Source organism: Phyllostomus hastatus, unplaced genomic scaffold (genome assembly GCF_019186645.2).
Source record: "Phyllostomus hastatus isolate PE091 unplaced genomic scaffold, TTU_PhHast_1.1 phas_scaffold_28, whole genome shotgun sequence".
Taxonomy (NCBI): Eukaryota; Metazoa; Chordata; class Mammalia; order Chiroptera; family Phyllostomidae; genus Phyllostomus; species Phyllostomus hastatus.
The window spans coordinates 8,808,913-8,836,128 of NW_025334022.1; the positions used below are offsets into that span (position 1 = coordinate 8,808,913).

The following is a 27,216-nucleotide window of genomic DNA, read 5'->3' on the forward strand; positions in this document are numbered from 1 at the left end:
GGGAAACATTAGAAAGAAATTGAAGGCGCCGGGAATCGGTGATACCGAATGAGAGGGTAAAGAAGCCAAAGGTGACTTCTTGGTTTATGAGATGGGTATTTTGGGTGTTGCCTTTAACCTCTAAAAGAAATTCAAGAGAAATATTTGAACAGTTTACAACCTATGGGTTATTCAGTACATACTTTCCCTTTCCCTTTCTTTAGCTCTGCGCTACTACAATTCCCAGAGCTCTGCACTCCAGCACAGTCTCTGTTGAGTCGGCCGCTCAGAGTTCTGGGACTTGAAGTCCGCGGTCTATTTACCCAAGTTAGAGATAAGGGCCTGTGGAAACATGAAGAGGTAAGGTCTTGTCTGAGAGCAGGCGGCGAAGGTAGCTCTGTTTTACCTTTTAACTTAAAATGGCTCTTATTATTTCGTGTTTGGGGTATGTCACAGTCTCGGGGTGCGGTTTCGTGAGAGAGAGAAGACAAAGGAGGAGGATATAGGGGAGACAGGCTAGGCAGGCCTTCAGGGCAAAGTTGAGGAAGGGCCGCTGCTGCTGCCGGTTCCCATAGTCGTGCCCTTCCAGCCCAGGCATCTAAGCCACGGCGCGGGCACCGGGAGCCGGACGGACGCTGTTGCTTCTTCCTATTGCACATGGACCCCCTCAGGTAAAAGGGTCTTGGCCAACTGATGTCTACCGCGTGAGAAATCCAGGCCAGCTCCAACCTCCTGCCTCCACCTTATTGTCAGAAAGGGGACCAAGGTGGGCCCTTTATTTGCAGTGTTTGTGTATTAAAGAAGACGTGCTCGGGGGGGCGGGGGACCGGGCATGTAGCGTTGTCAAATTTTAAAGTAAGTGATACTTTGTTTCTACAAATTTAAAAGGCAAGTGCAAAATCGACTCAGGGTCAGGAAAAGGAAGGCAGTGCTACGAACAGTTCCCCCTACTGGTTTTGCAGGAAATGGCAGCTTTAAATTTGGTGGATCATTGTTGAAAGCCTGAGCTTCCCAATTAGTACACACGCCTTTTTAAAGTATCATTTAGTTTTGCATTCACTCTGCAAGGAGGATAATCGCTCTGGCATAAGGGGGTGTATTTAAAATTCTTACTGATACTATGCTCTCCTGCACTGTCACTTTCTGCATCTTTTAAAAAACTGGTTATTTTCCCTGCCTCAAAATGACTTATTAAAAATATTTTTATGATATATCTTGTACATGCAAAATAATGTATATATAAACTTTAAAGAATAATAATAGACTCATACCCAATACAAGCTTTAGACCTGGAATAGTACCAGTATCTTAGAAGTCCCCAGTGTGTCCCATGCCATTGCTTCTACTCTCTCCCCCATGAGGGGACCACCATCCAGAATTTTGTACTAATCATTCTCTTGCTTTAAAAAAATAGTTTTTGCCACCTTGGAATTTATCCCTAAACAAAATGTTGCTCCTTTTATCCATTCTTAACTTTACATAGATAGACATGTATTGTATACATTTTTCTGTGACTTGCTCTTTTTTACTCAACATTTCTTTTTGAGATGCATGTGTACTGATATATTTAGCTATGGTTTATTCATTTCAAAGTAACTTTAAACTTAGTAAGAACTTTCTGAATTCTAAGTAATAACTAAACATTAAGATACTTAAAAGGGATTTTTTTAAACCCTGGCCTAGGTATATTTTAATATATCCCAAAATAGGTATAAGTTTTTCTAGAGCATGAAAATCTTGGTTATAATTATGAGGGATACTTTCCCTAGATCCCAGTAATAAAGAGCTATTTTGTAAGGAAAGTATTTTAATATTTATTTTCCTCATGGAGTTAGCTCAGTTTTGTTGTCTTTTATAATCTGTTGTTGCCTACTTAAGTGGTTCCTCTATTTCCTTATACTCTAATAAGTGTTTTCAATTATTTATAGTGAATCGGCTCATGTTAGCATTACCTAGATTTCTACACAATAGTACCTAGGCTATAAAATGTTATGACCCTTTTCACATTTGTTTTGATGCTTTCTCCTTTGGAGATCTCTTTCACAGTTCTAGATCCTGATACTACAGATGACTTGATATTTCTGTGTTCAGTCTGAGACGTATCTGTGCAAGAGTTCTCTCATATCTCCCTTTCCTTTTAGGCAATATCACTTATACTGTCATCTGGGACTCATTATGTCTTCAAATGTTTCCTGGAACTTCATGTTGGTGTTTCAATTGTAATGGTAGTTGACTCGACATGGCTAAAACAATACTGATGTTCCCTTTCCAAACCATTTATTTCATGTGGAGCTTCCTCTTTCCTTCATTGGTACCATAGTTCAGTCAATTTCACAGCTTGAAATCTTGAACTTATCCTTTACTTCTCTTTGACCCCTACCTTCAAAAGGCCTCTCTCATCTAACTCTTCATTTATGTCCGCTATTAGCACTTCAATTTAGACTTTCTCCACCTTATCTTTGATAAATTGAATAGTTTTCTAGCTGTAGTTCTTCTGATTTCTTTCCTATAAATCCATAAGGTATATTATAACTACATTCTTTTTCTTAAACCATCACTTGTACCATGTCACTTAACTACATAATAAATTACTTTCTAATACCTATACATTAAGGCCCAGGCCCCTTAGTTGGTATATTTAAGGCCATTTGCAATCTGAGTCTAATTATCCCTGTAATGTCAGCTAAATTAAATTTCCCATTATCCCCCAGAACATCTCATACTTATTCTCCCTCTTCTTTCCTTCATTTACCCTCCTAGCTCCCAAGTATATCTTACTTCTGTGAACTCCTACTAATTTGGCATATGCTTCTTTGTATTGTCATTCTTCACTTCTCCTTTCCTCTCACCTCCTCTGTCCTCCCCTCCCCTCTCCTTTCCTTTCTCCCACTCCCCTCTCTTCCAGGCACATGCACACAACATACACACACACACACACACACACACACACACACACACACACACACACACACACACACACACCATCTCCCCAAATAAGTCGGGAACTCCTTGAGGATAGAGACTATGTCTTGAATATCTTTGACTCCATCAGTGTCTTACAATGTGCTATATGCAAGTAGGTGTTTAATAAATGTTTGCATAATGATTAATAAAGGGCAATGAATTATTAGAGAAGGGTCTTTGAACAAATGAGATCACCAAAGGTAGATAACATAGGTAAAGAATATGTTTTGAGATTTCACTATCTTGTCTACTTTCTGTATTTATCCCTGTGTCTACTCCAGGGTAAACAGCTGTGTGAAGAGCAATGAGCATGTCCTGGAAGAGTTGGAAACAGAAGGGGAAAGGCAGCTGAAAAGCCTCCTTCAGCATCAACTTGACACCTCTGTGTCCATTGAGGAGTAAGTATTGATTTTGCAAACAAGTTAAGTATCATAGATCCTCACCTCCAGGTGGTATCTCTTAAAGCCTGGATGGAACACTCCTCTCCCATCCCCCTTTCCTTGGTTCACATCTACATATTAGGCAGGATTTTGCTTCTGTCTCTTCCTCTACAAATTCCCCCGTGTTCCACTAAGTACCTTTCCTGTGTCTTCCTCTGATACATGTAGCACTTACAACTCAATATTATCATTGCCTGCTTACTTGTCTCTCCTTCCACTGTTCTTCCACAAAAGCAGAAACCATTTTTATCTTTTTTTTTTTTACTGTTAAATCCTCAGTCCCCAACACAGTGTCTGATGCATGGTAGGTACTCAATAAATAAATATTTGACTCAGTTATATATTAGTCCTGGATGAGGGGACTGTTGGTATAGTTGCAGTGGTGCTTCAGCCTAGCAATAGGACATGAAAGACAAATTGCCTGTGAGTTACATTGTGCCTCTTTTAATGGTGAGCCCCATTTCTGTGAAATTGTGGGTAACTTGAAGATGTTCTTTTTTCCTTCTTGGTTTGCAGATGTGTATCTAAGAAAGAGAGCTTTGCTCCTGGTACTATGTACAAGCCCTTTGGGAAGGAAGCAGCTGGGACTATGACTTTGTCCCAGTTCCAAACACTACATGAGAAGGACCAGGAAACTGCTTCTCTCAGGGAACTAGGGCTCAATGAAACAGAAATCTTGATCTGGAAGAGCCATGTTTCAGGTGAAAAGGTGAGTGGGGCAATTTTTTTTTTCTGGACACTGAAGAGCAATATCTCTTTACTTGGCACTGAGAACTTTTTTATTTTTAGTTCTCTGAAAACTAAGTTTTATTTCTGAATCTTTTTTGGTTTGTAGGAGAGGGACCTAGGGAAAAGACAAACTATTCCTTGACTTTTTAGCTACCACATTGATAAATGCTCATTTCTGGGCTCTGATCATCTTCTTCCTTACTTGAGGCATCAGACCATCCCTTTTAGGGTATGCGCTATATAATTTATGCCCTCTCATTTCTCTGGTTTCAGAGGACAAGACTGAGGGCAACCCCTGAAGCAATACAGAACTGTCTTCAAGATATTGAAGAAAGGATATCAGAGCATCATCGCATCCTTTGCCTGCCGCAGAGATTTGCAAAGAGCAAACAGCTGACCCGGCGAGAAATGGAAATAGAAAAGTCTTTATTTCAGGGAACTGATCGTCACTCCTTCCTTAAGGCTCTTTATTATCAAGGTGTGTGATTGCCGCTGACTTTGATATGTTTTTTCATTGAGAGAGAGATTTACCATCAGGGCATTGTATATGAAGAGTTAGTGAAGGGGGTAGGAGAAAGACAAACTATCACTACTCTTGCAGAATGTGTAGCCATGTATTTAATTGGTATTTGTAGATGTGAATAAAATGCCGAGGGAGCACAGAATATAGAACATCTAAGCCTAGTTGGGGAGTCAGAAATTGACATTTGTACTAAGTCTTGATGGATTAACAGGCATTTGTCAGGTTAACAAGGGGAAGAGAACATTACAGATAACAGGTGAATAGGAACAGGATTGAAAAAGGAACTGGTGTGTCTAGGGAACAATAAAAAGCTCAGTGTGGCAGGCAATCTAAGACTTGGCAGGGAATTACAGATGAGACTTGGCAGCCTCATTAAGTGAGGCTAGGTTGTAAAAGGTCTTTAGACTAAACTATAAATTCATATTATACACACACACACACACACACAGAGATATTCTGGTCTTTGTCTTAACCAGAAAGAATGAGTTTAACAGATAAGTTTTGCTAGGCACTGGGGAAGGTGCACAGAGGTTTAAGAAATAGTTCCTGACTTTGCACCAATTACAGTGATTTGAGAGAAACATGACGTTTTAGTAACAATGCTAGATACAGTTGTTAAATGCTGTAGGAGTTCAGAGGAGGGAAAGGCTACTATGCATTGGCATAACTGAAGAAGGCCTCTTGGAGGAGGTAAGATTTAAATGTTCCTTTAATACTACCTATTATTTAGGGAACAGAGGGAAAAAGCATTTCAGTTGCTGCAGATGTTGTGAGCACTATGGCATATTCAGGAGTGTTGTGATAGAGAAGGTAGATACAATTTTTGACCTTTCTATTGTGGGCAGTATAGACCTATACAGAGTTAGTTATTCAGTTAGTTTGTATATGGTTAAAGGTTTTTGAGCCAGGAGTAACATAAGAGAAGCAGTATTTGAAAATGATTACTCTGGTGACCAAGAAATAAAGGGTGGCACAAAAGTAGGTTTACAGTTGTTTTTATGGAAAACAATACAATAATTAATAAATAATACAAGAATGAACTCCATGTTTCACATACTCACAACTTTAAACCTACTTTGGCCCCACCCTGTATGATGAGAGAAAGGAAGAGATGGAAGCAGGGGAAATGATTTAGGAGGTAATACAGTCACTTAGGCATGAAGAAATGGACTGGAGTGATGGTAATGGAAGTAAAAAGAGAGGTACCTATGGTTGTAAGAGACATCACAGAGGAAGAATTGGTAAAACTTATTGCATGAGACTCAAGGAGGAATATGTATAAGGAAATCCAAAAGTTTCAATGCTGTGTGACTTAATAGTTGTCACCATTAAGAAAGTTTTATGGGAACATTTTGAGGAAAATGATGAGTTTGAGTTTGAACCTGTTGAATTTGTGAGAATGGCAGGATCATTAAATGCAAATATTGAGGAGGCAATTGGAAATGCAACAGTTGAAGCACAGGAGAGAGGTCAGAATTAGATCTACAGAATTGGGCATCATCTATGCTTAGATGAGAGGTAAAGCCTTGAGAATGAATGAATGATTTGTTAGAGACCATAGACCTGGAAGAGCAGTGGTGAAAGGACAAGAACAAATAAATAGACTTTTGTAGACACATTATAGCATGCTGATTAAGAACATGGGTTTTGGAGGTAGACTCCTGGGAAAATTCTGGTTCCCCACTTACTAGCTATAAGATTTTGGGCATGTTACCACTCTGTGCTTCAGTTTTCATCTGTAAAATGAGAATATATTAATAGTAGCTATATAGTAGGATTGTTAGGAGGATTGAGGTAATATGTGTAAATCACTTAGAGCAGTGCCTGGTATTTGGAGGTGGGTGGGTGGTGTATGAATCTGTTGTGTTTCCTATCTTTGAAACTCCTTGCTTTAAACCTTCACAGCATACCACAAAAAGACAAGTGCAGACAAGTACATGACCTCAATGAAGAGGAAGATAAAATTAGGCACAAAAGGCAAGTCGAGAGTTTTCTTACAGTGTTAGATTTAGGAATGTAACCTAGGGTCCCAGACTTGTAAGTTGAGTACTTATTTTATTCCATATTCCATATCTAGTACATGACAGTGTTTACTAGGAAATGATCCAGAGGGAGCATATTATCCTGCTGTAGAATATGAATGAAAGGAGCAAGTAGAAGTTGTAAAACTTTTACATTTAGTGTTGTTGATTTTTCTTTATAGCTTTAAGTTTATTGTACCAGGCATAAAATAACCTTAATGCTTTTGAGATCTATTTCACAAGTAATATTGAATATTTTTATTAATCAGTAAAGTAAAACTATTAATGATGATGACATAATAGCTAATATTTTCTTTTATTTTTGAAATGAACTTGCAATAAAATTGCCTGATATTTTTATGGTATACAATTCTGTGAATTGTAACTCATGTAGATTCATGTAATCACCACCACAGTCAGGATAAAGAACAGCTCCATCACCCTAAAATTTCCTCATACTGTCCATCGATAGTCACCCCAGCTCCACCCATAATCTCTGGCAATCACTGATCTGTTTTCCATCACTGTAGTTTTATCTTTTATAGAATGTCATACAAATGGAATCATATGATATGTAATCTTTTGAGATTGGCTTCTTTCATTCAGCATAATGCCTTTGAGATTCATCCAAGCTGTGTGTATCAGAGTTCATTCATTTTGCTAAGTAATATTCCATTGTGTGGATGTTCCAAAGTTTGTTTATCCATTCACCCATTGATGTGTATTTGAGCTGTTTTCAGGTTATAATGATTCTGAATAATACTTATATGAACATCCTTGTACACGTTTTTGTGTGAACGTAAAATTTTTATTTCTCTAAGGTAAATATCTATGAGTGGGATTACTGGGTGATATGGTAAGTGTTTAACTTTATAAGAAACTGCCAAACCATTTTCCAGAGTGGCTGAATTATTTTACATTTTCACCAGCAATGTATGAGAGTACAGTTGTTCTACATCTTTGTCAGCATTTGATATTGTTAGTATTTTAATTATTCAATTAGCTGTGAAGTGGTATTTCATTGTAGTTTTAATTTGCATTTTTTTAGTGGCTGATGATGTTGGACATCTTTTCATATGCTATTTGCCATCCTTATATCCGGTTTGCTAAAGTGTCCAAATCTTTTGCTGTTTTTTAATTGGGCTGTTTATTTTCTTCCTGATGACTTTTGAGAGTTCTTTGTTTTAACCACAATTCTTTGTTGGATATCTGATTTGCAAATATTTATCCCAGCGTGTAGCTTGTCTTTTCATTCTTTTAACTCTGTCTTTTGCAGAACAAATTTTTTATTGTGGTAAAATATATCTAACTAAAATTGACCATTTTAACCATATTTAAGAGTTCAGTTCTATGGTATAAAGCACATTCACAATGTTGTGTGATCATCACCACCATCCATCTACACCATTTTTTCATCTTCCCAAACTGAAACTCTGTACCCATTAAACAGTAATTCCCCATTCCCCCTTCCCCTCCATCCCTGGCAACCACCATTCTACTTTCCATCTCTATGAATTTGACTCTAGGTACCTCATATAATTGGGATCATACACTATTTGTCCTTTTGTGTCTGACTTATTTCACTTAGCATAATTCCTCAATGTTATCCATGTTGTAGTATGTGTCAGAATTTCTTTCCTTTTATAAAAAATATATTTCTTTATTTTTAGGGAGGGGGAAGGGAGGGAGAAAGAAAGAGGGAGAAAAACATCGATGTGAGAGAGAAACATCGATTGGTTGCTTCTCATATGCATTACCAGGCATGTGCCCTGACCAGGAATCAAGCTGGCAACCTTTTGGTTTGCAGAACAAAACCCAAGCAACTGAGCTACACTGATCAGGGTGAACCTTTTTTAAGGCTGAATAATATTCCATTGTATAGATACATCACATTTTTAAGATCCATTCATCTGTCAATAGACACTTGTTTGCTTTTACCTTTTAGCTATTGCGAATAATGCTGCTATGAACCTGGATGTACAAATATCTGTTTGAGTCCCTGCTTTCAGTTCTTTTGGGTATATACTCAGAAGTAGAATTAATGGATCATATGGTAATTCTATGTTTAATCTTTTGAGTAAACACCGTACTGGTTTCCATAGAGCTATACCATTTTACATACCCACTAGCAATAAACAAGGATTTCAATTTCTCCATACCCTTGTCAACACCTATTTTCTTCTATTATTTTTTATAAAGCCATCCTAATGGGTATGAAGTGGTATTTCCTTGTAGTTTTGGTTTGCATTTCCTTAATGACTAGTGATATTGAGCATCTTTTCATGTGCTTTTTGGCCATTTGTGTATCTTTGGAGAAATGTCTAATTAAGTCCTTTGCTGTTTTTTTAATGAGTTGTTTGTTTATTTGCTGTTGGGTTGTAGGAGTTCTTTATATATTCTGGATACTGATGCCTTATCAGATATATGATTTGGCAGTATTTTCTCACTTTCTATGGGTTGCCTTCTCACTCTGGTGATAGTGGCCTTTGATGCACAGAAGTTTTTCTTTTTGATGAAATCCACTTTCTTAATTTTTTATTTTCTTACTGGTGTTTTTGCTGTCATGTCCAATAAATCACTACCAAATCTAATGTCATAAAGCTTTTCTCCTATATTATGAGAATTTTACAGTTTTAGCTCCTACATTGAAGTCTTTAGTCCATTTTGAGTTACTTTTTTGTTAGGGTGTAATGCTCCAACTTCATTTTTTTAATGTTGGTGTTTAGTTTTTCCAGTACTACTTTTTGAAAAGACTGTCCTTCTCCACTGAATAAATTTAGCATCCTCTCTGAGAATCATATGACCATTAATACAAGAGGTTCTCCATTTGTTTCCATTGGTGTAGTCATATATGTCTGTGTTTATGCCAGTGCCACACTGTTGTAATTACTGCAGATTTGTAGTAAGTTTTGAAAATAGTAAATGTAACAACTTCTGATGCAGACTCTGGCCAGCGGGGTCTGTGTGTTGTGGATGTGATGAACAAATTCACACAGACTACAGAAGTCCTGTGGAGAAAAAGGGATGGTACAGGTACTCTCTTAATATGAGAGTCCTATGGCTGCTTCTCTCAAGGGGAGAGCGCCCCGACCCTTGCCTAGACAGGCTTTTATTGTTTCTCTCGGGTCTTATTATCTATTGCATAGAATGTTGTTGTCTACATTTTAAGTACAATCAAGGAAACCAAAATAACATGCAGAAGGGAAAGGTGGCAAGCAGATTACACTCTGTCCTTGGGAAAGTTCATACAGGCTTTGGAAATTACCTTGAAAATAGGCAATAAACATCTACTGTTTCAGACCAGGGTGAGGGAGTTTTAGCAAGAGCAAGCCAAAACAGTCAGGATACATTTTCTGGGCCTGGTTCCCACAGGAAAAGTGGTCTGAGGTTTCCTGCCCACCACTTTGCTCCTGTTGGCTTTCCAATGCAGGGCTGAGTCACATTCACCATTTCCAAGCTGGTTTCCTACACACTTCAACTTTGTTCTTCTTTTTCAAGATTCTTTTCTCTATTTGTGGTCCCTTGAAATAAAATATTAATTTTTGGATAGCTTTTCCTATTTCTGTAAAAATTGTCATTGGGGTTTTGATAGAGATTGTATTGAACCTATAGATCACTTAGGGTAGTATTTACATCTTAACAGTATTAAGTCTTCCATCCATGAACATGGGATGTCTTTGCATTTATTTGTGACCCTTTTTCTTTCAGCAGTATTTTGTTGTTTTCATTGTACAAGGGTTGTTTTTTTTGTTTTTTTTTTGCCTCAGAGAAAATGTTTTAAATTTTGATATAATCCAGTATGTTAGTTTTTTCTTTCATGGATCATGGTTTGTTTGTTTTTTTCTTGTCTAAGTCCCTTTGTCTAACACCAGATTATGAAAAATATTTTTTCCTTTCTCTTCTTCTAACCGTTTTATAGTTGCATATTTTACATTTAAATCTGTGATCCCTTTTGACTTTATGTTTATATAAGGTGTGAGGTTTAAGTTGAGTTCCACTTCTTTTCTTATGAATGTCCAATTGTTCCAGCACTAATTGTTGAAAAGAGCATTCTTTCTCCATTTACTTGCCTTTGCATTTTTGTCAGAAATCAATTGGTCATATATTTGTGTTAATAATGAGCATCATAATTAATGGTGAAAGGCTGAAAAATTTCCCCGAATATCAGGAGTAAGACAAGGATGTCCACTCTCACCACTTTCTTTCACAGTAGAATAAAATTAGAAATCAATAATAGAAGGACATTAAGAAATTGACAGATATGTGGAAATTAAATAATACTCTACTGAATAACCAGTAAATCAAAAAAAGTCACAAGGGAAATTAGAGAATACTTTGAGATGAATAAAAACAAAACTTAACATATCATAACTTACAAAATGTAGAAAAAGCAGTACTCAAGGAGATATTTAATAATGTAAATACCCTTATTAGTAAAGAAAGATCTCAAATTAGTAACCAAAACTTCTGCCTTAAGAAACTATAAAAATTTGTTCAAACCCATAAAATGTACAACACCAAGAGTGAAGTGTAATGTAAATCATAGACTGGGAAATTAAAATGTGTCAATGTATGTTCATTATTTGTAAAAAATGTACCATTCTGGTAGGTAATATTGATAGTGCAGGAAACTACGCATGCATGGGTACAGGGGACTGTGTGGGAAATTTCTGTGCCTTCCCTCCAATTTTGCTGTGAACCTATAACCGCTCTAAGAAAATTAAGGCTACTCTGGCTGGTGTGGCACAGTGGATTGAGTACCAGCTTGTGAACTGAGTGGGTCACTGGTTCGATTCCCAGTCAGGGCACATGCTTGGGTTATTGGCCAGGTCCTCGGTGAGGGATGCGCAAAACGCAAACACACACTGATGTTTCTCTCCATTTCCCCCTCCCTTCCCTTCTCTGTAGAAATAAATAATAAAACAAAATATTTTTTTAAAAAAGAAATAGTCTTAATAAAAAAGAAACTACAAAAAGAAGAGCAAACTAAACCCACAGAAAGCTGAAAGAAATAATAAAGATTAGAGCCAAAATAAATGAAATAGAGAACTGAAAATATACAGATTTTTTGGTTGATTAACAAACCCAATGTTGATCGTTGGAAAGAGCAACAAAATTCAGAATCCTTTAGCTAGGCTTACCAAGGAAAAAGGAAAGAAGGCTCAGAATTCTTATACCCTACTATACTTTGCTTCTTTTTTTCATTGAATATCTTTTTTTATCCTTTCAACCTTTTTAAAGCATCTAAATTATAGTCAGCAAATAGGTAGATCATGTTTTCTTTTTAATCTGTTCTGTAATTCAATAAAGTGTTTAGTTCATTTATAATTAATGTAAGTAATTGAAGTCAGTTGATAAAGTAGTCTTTACAGAATCTGCCATTTTGCTATTTTTGTGTATATATATGTCTTATATCTTTTTTGTTCTTCTCTTACTCCATTTATTCCTTAATGTTAAATGGGTTTTTCCAGGATATCATTTTAAATTAACTTATTGCTGCTTTTACTATTTTTAAAGTTATTCTTTTAGTAGTTGCCGTGAGGATTATAATTAACCTCTTACCTTAAACAAGTTAGTTTTTATTAATACCAACTTAATTTTAATAATATTCAAAAACTTTGTTTCTATTTAGGCCTGTTCTCTTCTTCCTCCTTTCTGTTGGGTTTGCCAAAAAGTCCATATAGTTTTTTTCTGTAAAATAAGACATATTTTTCATTTTCATCAGTAACTTTATAGATTCGGATATTTTCAGTATGTTTTCCATTTCCCGTGTCGTTTAACATTGATTGTTCTCAATTAATGTTTTTACTTGATTGCTATTCAACTGGTCTGCACACCTGTGAAGCATCATCCAGCAAGAAATCTCCAGCATGAAACTTCACAAACCACTTTGACATGTTCCATCAGTCACAGCACTTTCTCCATACACTGCACAAATCTTTTTTGTGTGTTTCAGTTGCATTTTTACATTTCTTGAAATAATAAAGCACAATATGCCAAAAAGGCTATTTATTTTCTTCCACCTTCAGTATTAAAATAGCTACACAAAAATTCACCAATTTTCATAAGATTTTTAAAGCATGCTGATGTGACACCTGTCACAATACAATCTAACAAAATTGTTTCAAATGACCTTAAGGACAACTAAATGCTACTAGAGCCATCTTACAGAAAGACCAAATGAACTTTTTGGCCAACCCAATACTATTATTGTCATATGAATTACCTCTTTATAGATTTTAAGCTCATCAACTTTATAATTATTGTTTTATGCCTTTATCTTATAAGTCAGATAGGACAAGAGAAAGAGTTGCAAAGACAAAAACATTTATACTTTATGTTTACCTATGTGATCTATTTCTTTCAGCATATCAAATGTCACCTTACTGCCTTGGCCCCTATAGTTTCTATTGAGAAGTTAATGTTAGGACCCCTTGTCTATGATGAGTCTCTTTTCTCTTGCTGCTTTTAAGATTTGTTCTTCGTCTTTCTCTTTTGATAATTTGACTACATGTCTAAGTTTCTCTTTGGACAGACTCCAAGTAGATATCCTTGAGTTTATCTTACTTGGGGCCTATAAAGGTTCTATGATGTGTAGATCAATGTTTTTCATCAATTTGGGAAGTTTTCAGCCATTATTTTTTCAAATATTCTTTTTGTTCCTTCCTCTCCTTCTGAGATTTCTATTATGCACATGCTTGTATGCTTGATGGTCTCATACAGGTCTCTGAGTCTCTTATTTTTTTTCTTTCTGCTACTCACATTAAGTAGTCTTCCTCAGATGAGGTAGTCAACATATCGCAAAGCCTGCTGATCCTTCTGTCAGCTCAGACCTTCTATTGGGTCCCTTTAGTGTATTTTTTATTTCACTTATTGTATGTTTCAACTCCTGAATTTCTATTTGGTTCTTTATTGTAATTTCTTTCTCTTTATTTTTATTGCCTGTTTGGTAAGGAATTTTGAAACATTCTTTTAGTTTATACATAATTTCCTCTAGTTGTTTGAAGAACTTATAATACTAGTTTAAAGTTTTGTCTGAGAATTCACATGTACTTCCTAAATATAGTTTTGATCAATTTCCTGTGCATGGGCCATACTTTGCTGAGTTTTTGTTTTGGGGGTTGTTCTGTTTTGTTTTGTTTTGTTTTGTTTCGATTTTGGCAATGTCTTTGTCTTAGCTCAAGGTACCGTAATACAGTACCAAAGACTGAGTGACTAATAAACAAGAGAGGTTTATTTCTCACAGTTCTAGAGGCTAGAAGTCTGAGATTAGGGTTCCAGCATGATTAGGTTCTGATGAAGAGCCCTCTTCTGGGTTGCAGACTGCCAGCCTCTCATTAGATCCTCACATGGCAGTGAGCAGAGAGAAGCATACTATACTTTCTGATGAGTCATATAAGGGTGCTAATCCCATTCATGAAGTTCCCACTCTCATGACCTCATTTAACACTAATTACTTCTCAAAGAATCCCACTCCATATTACCATCACAGTAATGGTAGGGTTTCAACATATAAAGGGTGCGGTGCACAAATATTTAGTTTGTAGTAGTCTTATAATTTTTGTTATAAATTAGACATTTAAAATAATGTAACAACTCTGAAAATCAATCAATCAATCCCCACATCCAGGATTTGTTGTTGTTGCTATTTGTTTAATGACTTTGCTGGACCAATTCTGTAAATTTTGAATTCTTTCACATGTGCAGCCACCGAAGTCTTTGTTCAGTTAGCAAAGTAGTCTGCTAATGACTAGGGAGAATTTTACTTAAAATCCTGGAACCAAAAAAACCAACAAACCTCTACCAAACATATGCATATGTGTGTATGCGTGTGTGTTTGGTCACTCTTTCAAGGTTCAGACAGGTAGTTAGTTTCCAATTGTTCCTTAGACTTCACTTTCTGCTTGTGTAGAATGTGAAGGTCAGCCAGAAGTGAGAAATTACTGACTTCTTATACCCTAACTTTCCTGGGCATACAGTTAGCTCAGCACATGTTTATGACTTTCTAGAGTCTCAGAAAAATGTCTGAACTTTTCAAAGCCTACCATGGACATCTCATTCCCTATTATTCTTTCTTTTATACACTGTGGTAAGAACCTAACATGAGATTTACCTCTTAACAAATTTGAAGTGTACAATACAGTATTGTTAATGATAGGTACAGTGTTGTCCATCAGATCTCTGGAACTCAGTCATCTTGTATAACTGAAAATTTATAACCATTGAATAGCATCTATCTGTGGACATTAGGTTATTTCCATATCTTGGCTATAGTGAATAGTGCTGTAATGAATATGTGAATGAGATTTCTCTTGGAGACCCCAATTTCAAGTCTTTTGGATAAGTGCTTAGAAGTGAGGTTGCTTTATTGCATGGTATTTGTATTTTTAATCTTTTGTGCAGCTTCCATACTGCTTTCTGTAGCAGTCATGCCATTTTGCATTTCCACCAAAAGTGTATAAGAATCCCAGTTTTTCCAGATCCTTACTGACACTTCTTTTGTTTATATTCATAATATAATCTTATTGTGGTTTTGGTTTGCATTTCCCTGATGTTTAGTGATGTTGAAGATCTTTTCATGTGCCTGTTGGTCATTTGTACATCTTCTCTATACATACTTTGGAGAATGTCTGTTCAAATACTTTGCCCATTTTAAAAATCAGGTTTTGTTTTTATGTCATTGAGTTGTTCCTTGTATGTTTGGATATTAACTCCTCATCAAGTAAATGGTTTTAAATATTTTATCCCATTCCGTAGGTGGCTTTTTACTCTATTATTAGTCTCTTTTGCTCTGCAGAAGTTTTTTACTTTAGTGTAGTCTTGCTCACCTCTTTTTGCTTTTGTTGCCTGTGCTTTCTGGGTTGTATTCAGGAAATCCTTGCCAATACCAGTGTTACCAGTGTCAGGAAGCTGTATCCCTATGTTTTCTTCCAGGAGTTTTAGAGTTTCAGTTCTTATTTCTTTTTTATTTGTATTTTTTATTATTGTTGTTCAGTTATAGCTGTCCCACTTTTACCCTGTTGCACTCCCCTGCCCTGCCCACCTACCCCCTAGTCAATCCCCCATTGTCCATGCCCATGAGTCCTCTACTCATGTTCCTTGACTTGCTCCTTCCTCTTCTTTCCCTTGTTATGCCCCTCCCCCTCCCCTCTGATCACTGTCAGTTTGTTCTCTCTTTCCATGTCTCTGATTCTGTTTTGCTCATTTTTTTTGTATTGTTGATTTGGTTCCACTTATAAGGGAGATCATATGGTATTTGTCTTTCACCACCTCACTTATTTCATTTAGCATAATGCTCTCCAGTTCCATCCATACTGTCGTGAAGGATAGGAGTTTCTTTCTTTCTTTCTTTCTTTCTTTCTTTCTTTCTCTTTCTTTCTTCTTTCTTTCTTTCCCTCCCTCCCTCCCTCCCTCCCTCCCTCCCTTCCTTCCTTCCTTCCTTCCTTCCTTCCTTATTGCATAGTATTGCATTGTGTAAATGAACCAGTTTTTTGATCCACTCATTTACTGATAGGCACTTTGGCTGTTTCAAGCACTTGCCTATTGTAAATAATGATGCTATGAACACTGGGATGCACAGCTGCATTTGAATTGGAGTTTCAGGATTACTAGGGTATAATACCAGCAATGGGATCACTGGGTCATATAAGTCAGTTCCATCTTTAGTTGTTTTTTTTATTGTTATTCAATTACAGTTGTTCCCAAAATTCCATACAGTTTTCCACAGTGGCTACACCAGTCTTCATTCCCACCAACAGGGTACTAGGGTTCCTTTTTCTCCACAACATTGCCAGCACTTGTTTGTTGATTTGTTTAGAATGGCCATTCTGATCAGTGTAAAGTGGTATCTCATTATGGTTTTAATTTGCATCTCTCTGACAGCTAATGATGCTGAGCACCCTTTCATATGTCACTGGACCGTCTGTATGTCCTCCTGGAAGAAGTGTCTGTTCAGGTCTTTCACCCATTTTTTAATGGGATTGTTTGTCTTCCTGGAGTGGAGTCATGTGTGTTCTTTATGTATTTTGAAGATCAAACCCTAATCTGGGGTATCATTGGCAAATATATTTTCTCATACAGTTGGTCCTCTTTTCATTTTAATGCTATTTTCTTTAGCCATGCAGAAATTTTCATTTTGAAGAGGTCCTGTTTGTTTTTTCTTTCATTTATGTCCCTTGTTCTAGGGGATATGTCAGTGAAACTATTGCCTCATGGAATATCTGAGATTTTACTGCCTGTGTTTTCCTCTAGGATTTCAATGGTGTCACGACTTATATTTAAGTCTTTGATCCATCTTGAATTTATTTTTGTGTATGGTGTAATTTGGTGATAAAGTTTGATTTTTTAGCATGTAGCTGTCTAGGTCTCCCAACATCATTTGCTGAAGAGGCAATTTTTACTCCATTTTATGCTCCTGCCCACTTTGTCAAACATTAATTTACCATAGTGACTTGGGCCCTCTATTCTGTTCCATTGGTCTATATGTCGGTTCTTAAGTCATTATCAGGCTGTTTTGATTACAGTGGCCTTGTAATACAGTTTGATATGAGGTATTGTGATCCCTCCCACTTTGTTCTTCTTTCTCAAAATTGCTGCAGCTATTCGGGGTCATTTATGGTTCCATATAAATTTTTGAAAGGTTTGTTCTATATCTGTGAAATATACCATTCATACTTTAATAGGGGTTTCATTGAATCTATAAATTGCTTTTGGTAATATGGATATTTTGATGATGTTACTTCTTCCAATTCATGAGCATGATACATGCTTCCATTTGTTTGTGTCTTCATTAATTTCTTTCTTCAGTGTTGTGTAGTTTTCTGAGTACAGGTCTTTTACCTCCTTGGTTAGGTTTATTCCTAGGTACTTTATTTTTCTTCTTGCTGTATCAAATGGGATTTTTTCCTGTTTTCTGTTTCTGATATTTCTTTGTTGGTGTACAAAAATGCCTTTGATTTCTGAATATTGACTTTGTATCCCACTGTTTTGACAAATTCACTTATTAGGTCGAGCAGTTTTTTGGTGAAATCTATAGCATATTCTATGTATACTATCATGTCATCTGCAAACAATGACAGATTTGCTTCCTCCTTTCCAATTTGGATGCCTTTTATTTCCTTTTCCTGTCTAAATGCTGTGGCTAGTATTTCTACTACTATGTTGAATAGGAGTAGTGAAAGCGGACATTCTTGTCTTGTTCCTGATCTTAGTGGGAATGATTTTAGTTTTTACTCATTGAACATGATGTTGGCTGTAGGTCTCTCATATATAGATAGCCTTTATTAGGTTGAGGAATGCTCCCTCTATTCCCACTTTGCTGAGTGTTTTTATCATAAATGGGTGCTGTGCCTTATCAAATGCTTTTTCCTCATCTATTTATGTGATCATGTGGTTTTTGTCTTTGCTTTTGTTCATGTGATGTATTACATTTATTGATTTGTGAATATTCTACTATCTTTGCATCCCTTGGCTGAATCCCACTTGATGGTGTATAATCTTTTTAATGTATTCTTGGATGCTGTTTGCTGATATTTTGTTGAGGATTTTATCATTTGTGTTCATCAGTGATATTGGCCTGAAGTTTTCTTTCTTTGTTGTGTCTTTATCTGGTTTTGGGATTAGGATGATGCTGGCTTCATCAAAAGAGTTTCAGAGTCTCCCATCTTTTTGGATTTTTTGTAATAGTCTGTAAAGAACAGGGGTTAGCTCTTCCTTAAATGCCTTGTAGAGTTCTCCTGTGAAACCATCTGGTCCAGGGGTTTTGTGTGTCAGGAGTTTTTTGATTACTGCCTCAATTTCATCAGCTGTTATTGGTCTGTTCAGGCTTTCTGCTTCTTCTTCATTCAATTTTGGGAGATTATATTTTTCTAGAAACTTGTCCATTTCACCTAGGTTTTCAAATTTCTTGGCATATAGTTCTTCATAGTAATTTCTTACAATCCTTTGTATGTGTGTGGTATCAGTTGTAATCTCTCCTCTTTTGTTTTTGATTGTGTGTGTTTGGGTCCTCTCTTTTTTTTTTTCTTGATGAGTCAGCTTAAAGGCTTGTTGATTTTGCCTATCTTTTCAAAGAACCAGCTCCTTGATTTCTTGATCCTTAGAATTGTGCTTTTAGTCTCTATGTCATTTAATTCTCTCATAATCTTGGTTATTTCCTTTCTTCTACTGGCTCTGGGCTGTCTTTGTTCTTCCAGTTCTTGTAGGTGTAGGTATAGATTGCTTATTTGAAACGTTTCTGTCTATTTTAGGTAGGGCACTATAGCTATGTACTTCCCTCTCAGGACTACCATTGCTGTGTCCCATAAGTTTTGGATGTTGTGAGTTCATTTACATTTGTTTCCAGGAACTTTTTGATTTCTTCCTTGATCTCATACCTGATGCATTCATTCTTTAATAGCATGCTGTTCAATCTCCATGGGATTGAGTGTTTTTGAGTTTTTTCCTTGAGGTTGGTTTTCAGTTGCACTCTCTTGTGGAAAGGAAAAATGCTTGATATGATTTCAATTTTCTTGAAATTGTTGAGGCTTGTTTTGTGTCCTGTCACGTGGTCTGTCTTTGAAAATGTTCCATGTGCATTTGAAAACAATGTGTATTTTGCTACTTTGGGATGAAAGTCTCTCTCTGTGTATGTTAGTTAATTCCATTTGATCTAGGATATTGTTCAATGCCTCAATATCTTTGTTGATGTTTTGTTTGGAAGATCTATCCATTTTTGACAGTGTGGTGTTAAAAACCCCTGCTATAATTGTGTTGCTGTCAATATCTTTCCTGGAGTCCTCCAAGATTTTCCTTATGTATTTGGGTGCCCCTGTGTTGGGTCCATATATATTTACAATGTTTATGTCTTCTTGATGGATTCTTCCCTTTGGTATTATGAAGTGATCTTCTGGTTGTATTTTTTGGACCTTTTTTGAAGTCTGCTTTGTCCAATATGATTATTGCTACCCCGAGTTTGGAATGAGGGAAGTTTTCTATCATTCTCTGTCTTGGAATTTTGCCTACTAATTATGATGTATCTTGAAGTGGGCCTCTTTGGGTTCCTCTTGATTGGAGCTCCCCGTGGTTCCTGGATTTGTGTGACTTTTTCTCTCATCAAATTAGGGAAGTTTTCCATCATTACTTTTTCAAACAGATTTTCTGTCCCTTGGTCTTCTTCTCCTTCTGGTGTGCCTATTGTACAGATATTATTACGTTTCATGTTGTCCTGCCTTTCCCTTAAATCCTCTTCTTTCTTCCTAAGTCTCTTTTCTTTTTCTTGCTCTTTCTCAGTGTTTTTTTCTACTTTCTCCTCCAGGTCACTGATTTGATCTTCTGCTTCTTCTAGCCTGCTTTTGATTCCTTGTACTGTGTTCTTCAATTTAGAAGTTGTATTCTTCATTTTCTCTTGGCCCTTGTTGATAGTTTCTATTTCCTTTTTCATGTTGATATAGTTTACAGTGAGTTCATTGTAGTTTCCCTATTGTTTTTGGTAATTCACTGTGAGGTCATTGAGCTTCCTTATAACCACTTCTTTGAACTCAATATCTGATAGTTGACTTGCCTCTATTTCATTTACCGTTCTTTCTGAAACTTCCTCCTTTCCTTTCTCTTGGGGTTTGTGCCTTTGTCTTCCCATTTCTTGTGAGACTTTTCTTGTTAGCCTCTGCTTCTTAAGTTGATCTTTTCTGATCCCCTGGGTTTATGGTATGAACTTCTATGGTAGGAGACCTGTGAAATTCAGTGGTGCAGTCTCCTTGATGTCCTGAACTTGCTGCTCTTGGGCTGTCATTTATGTTGGCTCTGTGTTTGTCTTTGGGTTTTGATTGTTGTTGTGTCTTTCTTTTGTGGACCCTTCCCTGCAGCTGGTTTACTGAGGAACACTCCATCCACCAAGTCTTGTATCATTGTGTGCAGGTGTGGACAGATTGTGTTGAAGCTGGTTCTTCTGTCTGTCGAATGAGTTTATGACGCTTCTATCTTGCTGTTGTTCAGTTGTTTGTTCTGGGTAATTTCTCCACCATTTGGTTGTAATTCCAGTTAGGTACTGGGTCTGGTCTGTGTGGCTTCCACTCACTCCTTCACCTTCTTCTGTTATTATCTATCGGTGGTTCCTCTGTTGGTGGTTTCTCTCTTCCAGCAGGTATACTGGTGTTCATAGCCCCCACCTACTCTTTTATGTGATCAGTTGGAGGGGGAAGTCAAAATGGATTAAGACAGTGGGAGTGTATTCTATGGGATTTAAAGTTCCAACCCATAGCAAAGAGAAAGGAGATCCTTTGGATAAGTGTGAAAAATCCCCTACAGTGACTGTATTGCTATTAGTCTCTTTCTTAAAGTCCTTTAAGATTTTCTTTATATATTTACATGCTCCTATGTTAGGTGCATATATGTTTACAAGAGTTCTGTCCTCTTCTTGCACTGCTCCAGTGAGTATTATGTAGTGACCTTCTTTGTCTCTTATTATGTCCTTAGTTTTGAGGGGTTTTTTTTTCTTATATAAGTATTGCTACCTCAGCTTTTTAAAAATCCATTTGGATGGAATATTTTTCTCCATCCCTTCCTTTTAGCCTGTATAAATCTTTTGTTCTGATGTGGATCTTTCGTAGGCAGATATTTGCAGGTCATATTTTTTTTTATGCATTCAGATACCCTATATCTTTTGATTGGATCATTTAATCCATTTGAATTTAAGGATATTAGTGATACGTAGTTTTTCATTGCTCATTTTTTCCTTTTTACCTGTGTTTTTTTTCTCTCTCTCTCTATTTCTTCTTCTTAAAGCAGTCCCTTTAGCATCTCTTGTAATGCTGGCTTTTTGGAAATGGATTCCTTTGGCTTTTTTAGAAAAATCTTGGAAACACTTTTTTTCACCTTCCATTTTAAATGAAAGCCTGGCTGGGTAGAGTAGTCTTGGTTGTGGGTCCTTGCTTTTCAATACTTGGAATATTTCAAGCCACTTCCTTCTGGCCTGTAGTTTTCTGTTCGAAAATCTGCTGATAGCCTTATCAGAGCTCCTTTGTAGGTAACTAGCTGTTTCTCTCTTGCTGCCTTTAAGAATCTCTCTTTGTCTTTACCCTGGCTGGCGTAGCTCAATGGATTGAGCGTGAGCTGCGAACCAAAGTATCGCAGGTTCGATTCCCAGTCAGGGTACATGCCTGGGTTGCAGGCCATGACCCCCAGCAACCGCACATTGATGTTTCTCTCTCTCTCTCTTTCTCCCTCCCTTACCTCTCTAAAAAATAAATAAATACAATCAAAAAAAAAAAAAAACGAATCTCTCTTTGTCTTTAAATTTCGTCATTTTAATTGTATGTGTCTTGTTGTGGGCCCCTTTCATTTCATCTTTATTTGGACTCTCTGTGCTTCCTGAACCTGCTTGACTCTGTCTCTCTCCAAATTAGGGAAATGGTCTCTCATTTTCAAACAGGCTTTATATACCTTGGTCCCTTTCTTCTTCTCTGTTATTCATATGATAAAATATTTTTATGTGTCAGGTTTTCACTAAGCTGTCTGAAATATCTTCATTTCTTGAGTCTATTTTCATTTTTTTCCTCTGGATGGGTGATTTTTTTATACCTTGTATTTCAACTCGCCTATTCAGTACTCTTCTTTGTCTAGCCTGCTTTTAATTCCATCTAGTGTATTCTTCATTTCAGATATTGCATTCTTTTTTTTTTCCAACTAGTTCTTCTTCAGGGTTTCTATGTCCTTTTTTTTTTCATGTTGATGTAGTTCTTATAACCATTGTTTTGAATTCTGTATTTGATAAGCTGCTTTTCTGGGTTTCATTTAGCTCTTTTCTGCAGATTACTCCTTTTATTTCTCTTGGAGGCGGTATCTTTGTCTCCCTATTTTAGTTGTCTCTTTGTGTTATTTCTATGTATTAAACTGATCTTTTTTTGACTCTCTGTCTTGTGGAACGGCATTATGTGTTAGAAGTCCTCTGGGACCCAGTGGTGTGGACTCATAGATCATCTGATCTGGATGCTCTAGCTGTGCCCTTTGTGTGGGTTATGTGGACTCTCCTGTTGTATTTTATTCTTGTTATTGGCCCATTCACTGGTGAGAGCTCCCCTCCAGCTGGCTGGCTAACAGGCTCAACCTCTACTACGTGTTGTTCACTGTTGCATAGGTGCTGGCTGAACAAAGCAAACCAGCACAAAAACACCAAAACAAGTACCCCCTGAAAAAACACAACAGAAATATTGATGACAGTAGAGCAAAGAATAATAAAAGCAGAATGGGAAATGGAATAGTAGAGGAAGGAGAAACAGAAAAAGAAACGAAAAGACCAGAGAAAAGAAAACTGATTGTAGGAGGAGAAAGGGGAAGAGAACTATAACCAGCAGTGAATTCAAAGAGGAAAATGGGAGAAAGGAACACAGAAGAACAAAAATAATGAAAGGAGAGAAGAAGGGAGCAATGGAATAATCAAAGATAAGAATAAAATAGGAGATATGAAATAACAATTAGAGCACAAATAAAACAATTAAAATAACAATTAGAGCAAAAATAAAAGAAAAAAATAGACAAAAAATAATAAAAAGGCTATGAAACAGAAAAATAGCAAAAATAATAGAAAAAGAACCAAGTGGATTTGCCTCAGCAGAGTTTAGTGCTTGTGTCTGATTTCTTTAGTTGGATAGGGCTCTGATGTCTAAATGTGGTGTGAGCCAGTGTTGGGTGCTGTACATGGCTAGCCCTCAGCAGCCTTTCGAAGCTCAAGTGGTCCACAGTTTGTGGCTGATTCATCTGGGCATGTCTGCTCGCAAAGCAGGGTTTTATTAACACTGGGTCCAGGGGTGTGTCAGCAAACATCTCAAGTCACTGAAGGTTTCAATTTTGCCTGTCTCTGCCTGCTGGCCTGCTGTCAATCTTAGACTAATCACAGAACTGACTATTTTTGAAAGGGCTTCTGGTGGAAACAGGGGCTTGTGATTCCCAGATCTCCTGTGGCAGGTGCCTTTTAGACTTCAGGGAAGATGGTGGATGTGTTCCCCCTCTCCTGAGCCTCTAGTCTGAGTCTGCCTGAGATTATTTCCCTGTACTCAGCAGGGAGGGCCCCTGGTAGGCCTCCAGAGCCCAGATTTTCTGTCTGCTGGATGCCAGGAGGGTGTTTCTGTGGCTCTCTGGTGAAGAGGAAGCACCAGTCTGTTTCCCAGGATAGTGTATGGGTTGGCTATGCACTACTACCAGTATCTGATGACCTGTGGTTATGTTGTTTATGTTAATGTTTGCTCAGCAAATGTTATAGCGCTGGTTGGGAGAAAAGAAAGAAAAACAAACAAACAATGCACCAAAACTGAGCAAAACTGAAAAAAACAAACAAAAGAACAAAAATGTTGCTGAGTGAAGCAAACAGGATTTCAGAGGTTGTGGCAAGGGGATTTCTAGAGGGTGGGGGGAGTGGTATCCACAGGGTAAGGTAATTGATTGTCCCCTGGAAGAGGCTAACTTTTTTCAAGAAAGATGGCCACTGTGGAACACAGTATCCCAGCCCTGAAAATCCTACCACCATTATTCCCCTTAGTCGCTCCCTAGTACTTCCCACTCCAGCCTCTCCTCCCTTGACTCCAGTCTGCACTGACCTTCCTTCACTGTGGCCCAAGGTGAGTAGACGCAAACACAAAACCGGTGCTTTGCCCCTTTAAGGGAAAAAAATAAGATGGTGGGTTTGTCTCCAGCGGTTTTCATCTCTACCCAGCAGAGAGAACCCCTATGGCCTTTTACCACTAGATGCTGCATGGTCGGCCAATCTTGGCACTGGCCCTCTGTGCTTGGGAGACAAGTCTATAGTTCTGGCTTCATTCCTCTCAAGAGGAAGCTCACACAGCCACAACACCACCTTGAGCCACTGACCTGCTGCCTTACCCTCCACCCATGTGTGCAAAGCCTGTTCCTTTAAGATGTTCCTGCCCTTCCTACCAGTCTAGGGGTGGTCATTAGGCCATCTTTGGTTAGAAGTATCTTTTTCAAGTAGCCTTAGGTTTAACTCCGGTGATTGTTCTCTTTAATCTTATTTCTAGTCTGGCCTGGGAGGTGGTGCACCATATATTCTCCTACTTTGCTGCCATCTTTCCATATCCACCTTTCCCATGTTTCTTTTTAAAAGTATTTTATCAGACTCGTCTTAGCCCCTAACTGGTAATGCCATCTCAACCAGCTGCAATATTAAACAATCCCCATTGATTGGTTTTGAGAAATACCATAGGGATGGGATATTATCACAGAATGAGATCTGAACCAAGTCAAAAACAAACCCTCAGAATATAGCTTTTCATTGAAGTGCTAGGCAGGCCTAACAGTGATAGTTCTCTTAAGATGGGGCTTTGGGGAGCTCCAGAACTGCTCAGCTTCCTCTACTATTGGTTAGTCTGCTGTTTTTCTTTTACAACTACCATAGTTGTGAATTACTGGTTTACAAGGCTTACTACAAAGCTGGAAAGAGGGGAATGGCATCATAGAAAGTTGAAAGGCAACAAATATTCCTATTCTTGCTGAAACTCAGCTGTTTTTCTTGAATGAGTGTTCCTCATATTGTTGCAAGCATTTACTTAATTTCCAGATTTACCATAAGTTTGGTTTTGACAATTTTTGTGTTCTTTTTATTTTTTAATTTTTTTAATACATAATCTTTATTATATTTTTCTATTACCTTTTAGTCCCCTTATACCCTCTCCCCCCAGCTATCACCACATTGTTGTTCATTTCCATGAGTCCTTTTTCCTTTTCGCTCAATCCCTCCACCCCCTACCCTTCACCCCACTATGTGTCATCCTGCTCTCCATCTGTGAGTCCGTCTCTGTTTTGCCTGTTAGTTCAGTTTGTTCATTAGATTCCACATATGAGTGAAATCATATGGTATTTGTATTTCTCTGACTGGCTTATTTCACTTAGCATAATGTTCTTCAGGTCCATCCATACTTGGATGGGTAAAGGGTAAAATTTTCTTCTTTTGCTTTTATGGAGAAGCAGATTTTCAGAGGCCTTACTTCAACATTCATAATTACTTTCCATTTTACTTTTGTCCTATGTATATTACTATATTTGCAAGTGAGTTTTGTATTTTATAAATGTCAATGGCTTATAGAATGTAGTTGGGTCATTTTTTTCACTTTATTGAGTTATCTTTTACATGCTATAAACCTTACTCATTTTAAAGGTACAATTCAATAATTTGTAGTAAATTTACAGAGCTAGTCAGCCATCACCACAGTCCAGTTTTACAACATTTCCATCACCTCAAGGACTGTTCTCAGTTCTTGTTTCCTCTCACAACCCAGGAAACCAGTAATCTACTATTTGTCCTTATGGATTTGCCTATTATGGACATTTTATATAAATGGAATCATATAAATATGTGTCCTTCTTTAACTTAACACAATGTTTTAATTATGCCTCGAACACTTTTCCCATTACTGAAGGATTTCCCAAGTACTGAGGGGTTTTGTGTGCAAGCTGAGTATATCTTCAACAGTTTACAATTTCATCTTTGCCTTCACTTCTTGTTTGCTCGGGGACTTAGAGATGAGAGTTTAGGGCTTTTTAAAGTCTTTCCTGAGCACTTACAAATCTCTGGCCATGTGAACAACCCTATTACACACGTGTGTGGCCTTCGTATTTCCTGGGAGTAATGTTGGAGATTTTCGGAGCTCCCTAAGGACATTTAATTCCCCAGGATTTCTTTCTCAACTTTTTGGTCAACTTATTATTTGCCCCAACTTCTTCACCTCAGATAGCTGTAACATTCAACAACGGCCTCTGATTGTTTTTGGCAAAAGGGGGAAAAGGCTGTTGGCCCTGGGTGATCTTTGAGTTAGGTCAAATAAAAGCAGCATTGCCTGTGGGATCTTCTTGGTCAACTAATGAGACTCTCTGGGAATGGTGCATTGAAGGAGCTTCAGCCCTGTTCTTCCTTCTGCTGTTGCTGCCAGACTGCTGGATTTCACTCTGATTTGTGGCTTTTGGTTTTCAAGGTTACTACAGACCTGGGAGAAAAGGATGAGAAAGGGCATGTTAAAATGCCACAAAACTTATTCTTATTGAGATTCAGCTCAGTAATAAATGTTCTTGAATTTTTCTTGAATAAATCTTCCCCAAATTGCTGCAAGCCTTTGGTTAATTTCCAGAGTTCTGAAAAAGTTCATTCTTAACAATTTCTGCCAGAGTTATCATTGCTTTTATGAAGGAGGGAATTTCATGGGGTTCTTAGTCTGCCATTTTCACTAAGGTTACCTCTCTTGATGGCATCCCTTGAAACTTGAAAGTTTGTGATTTTGATTGAAGTCAAACTTTCTACTTTACTTTATGATTTCCACTTTTGGCCCTGTAACTAATATTTCTTTGTAATGCAAGGTCAAAAAGATTTTCTCATGTGTTTTTCTAGCAACCTTATACTTTTAGCTCATGCATTTAGATGTGTGGACCATTTTCAGTTAATTTCTGAATTACATGTATGGTGTAAGGCTCTGGTTACATTAATCTCTTTGCATATGAATGTCCAATTGTCCTGGCACCTTTAGTTGAAAATACTGTCCTTTCCCAATTAAACTGTCACTTTTTACTCTTTAGGTTTACACTC

The 27,216-nt window shown here is 37.3% G+C and overlaps 1 protein-coding gene across 3 annotated transcripts in view; it reads left to right on the forward strand.

The window, feature by feature from the left end:
* The first annotated feature begins 302 nt into the window (after positions 1-302).
* Positions 303-27,216, forward strand: part of RBM41 (RNA binding motif protein 41) — a 79,402-nt gene continuing 52,488 nt past the window's right edge. Inside the window, exons 1-5 of one of the 3 annotated variants that reach the window (XM_045817519.1) lie at positions 303-339; positions 3,225-3,341; positions 3,900-4,092; positions 4,386-4,590; positions 6,541-6,612. In XM_045817519.1, coding sequence (XP_045673475.1) covers positions 332-339; positions 3,225-3,341; positions 3,900-4,092; positions 4,386-4,590; positions 6,541-6,612 — 595 coding nt within the window. In that variant the 5' untranslated portion in view covers positions 303-331. Of the gene's footprint in view, positions 340-369; positions 651-3,224; positions 3,342-3,899; positions 4,093-4,385; positions 4,591-6,540; positions 6,613-27,216 lie in introns of those variants that run through there. The other 2 variants (XM_045817518.1, XM_045817520.1) reach the window with 2 other exon arrangements.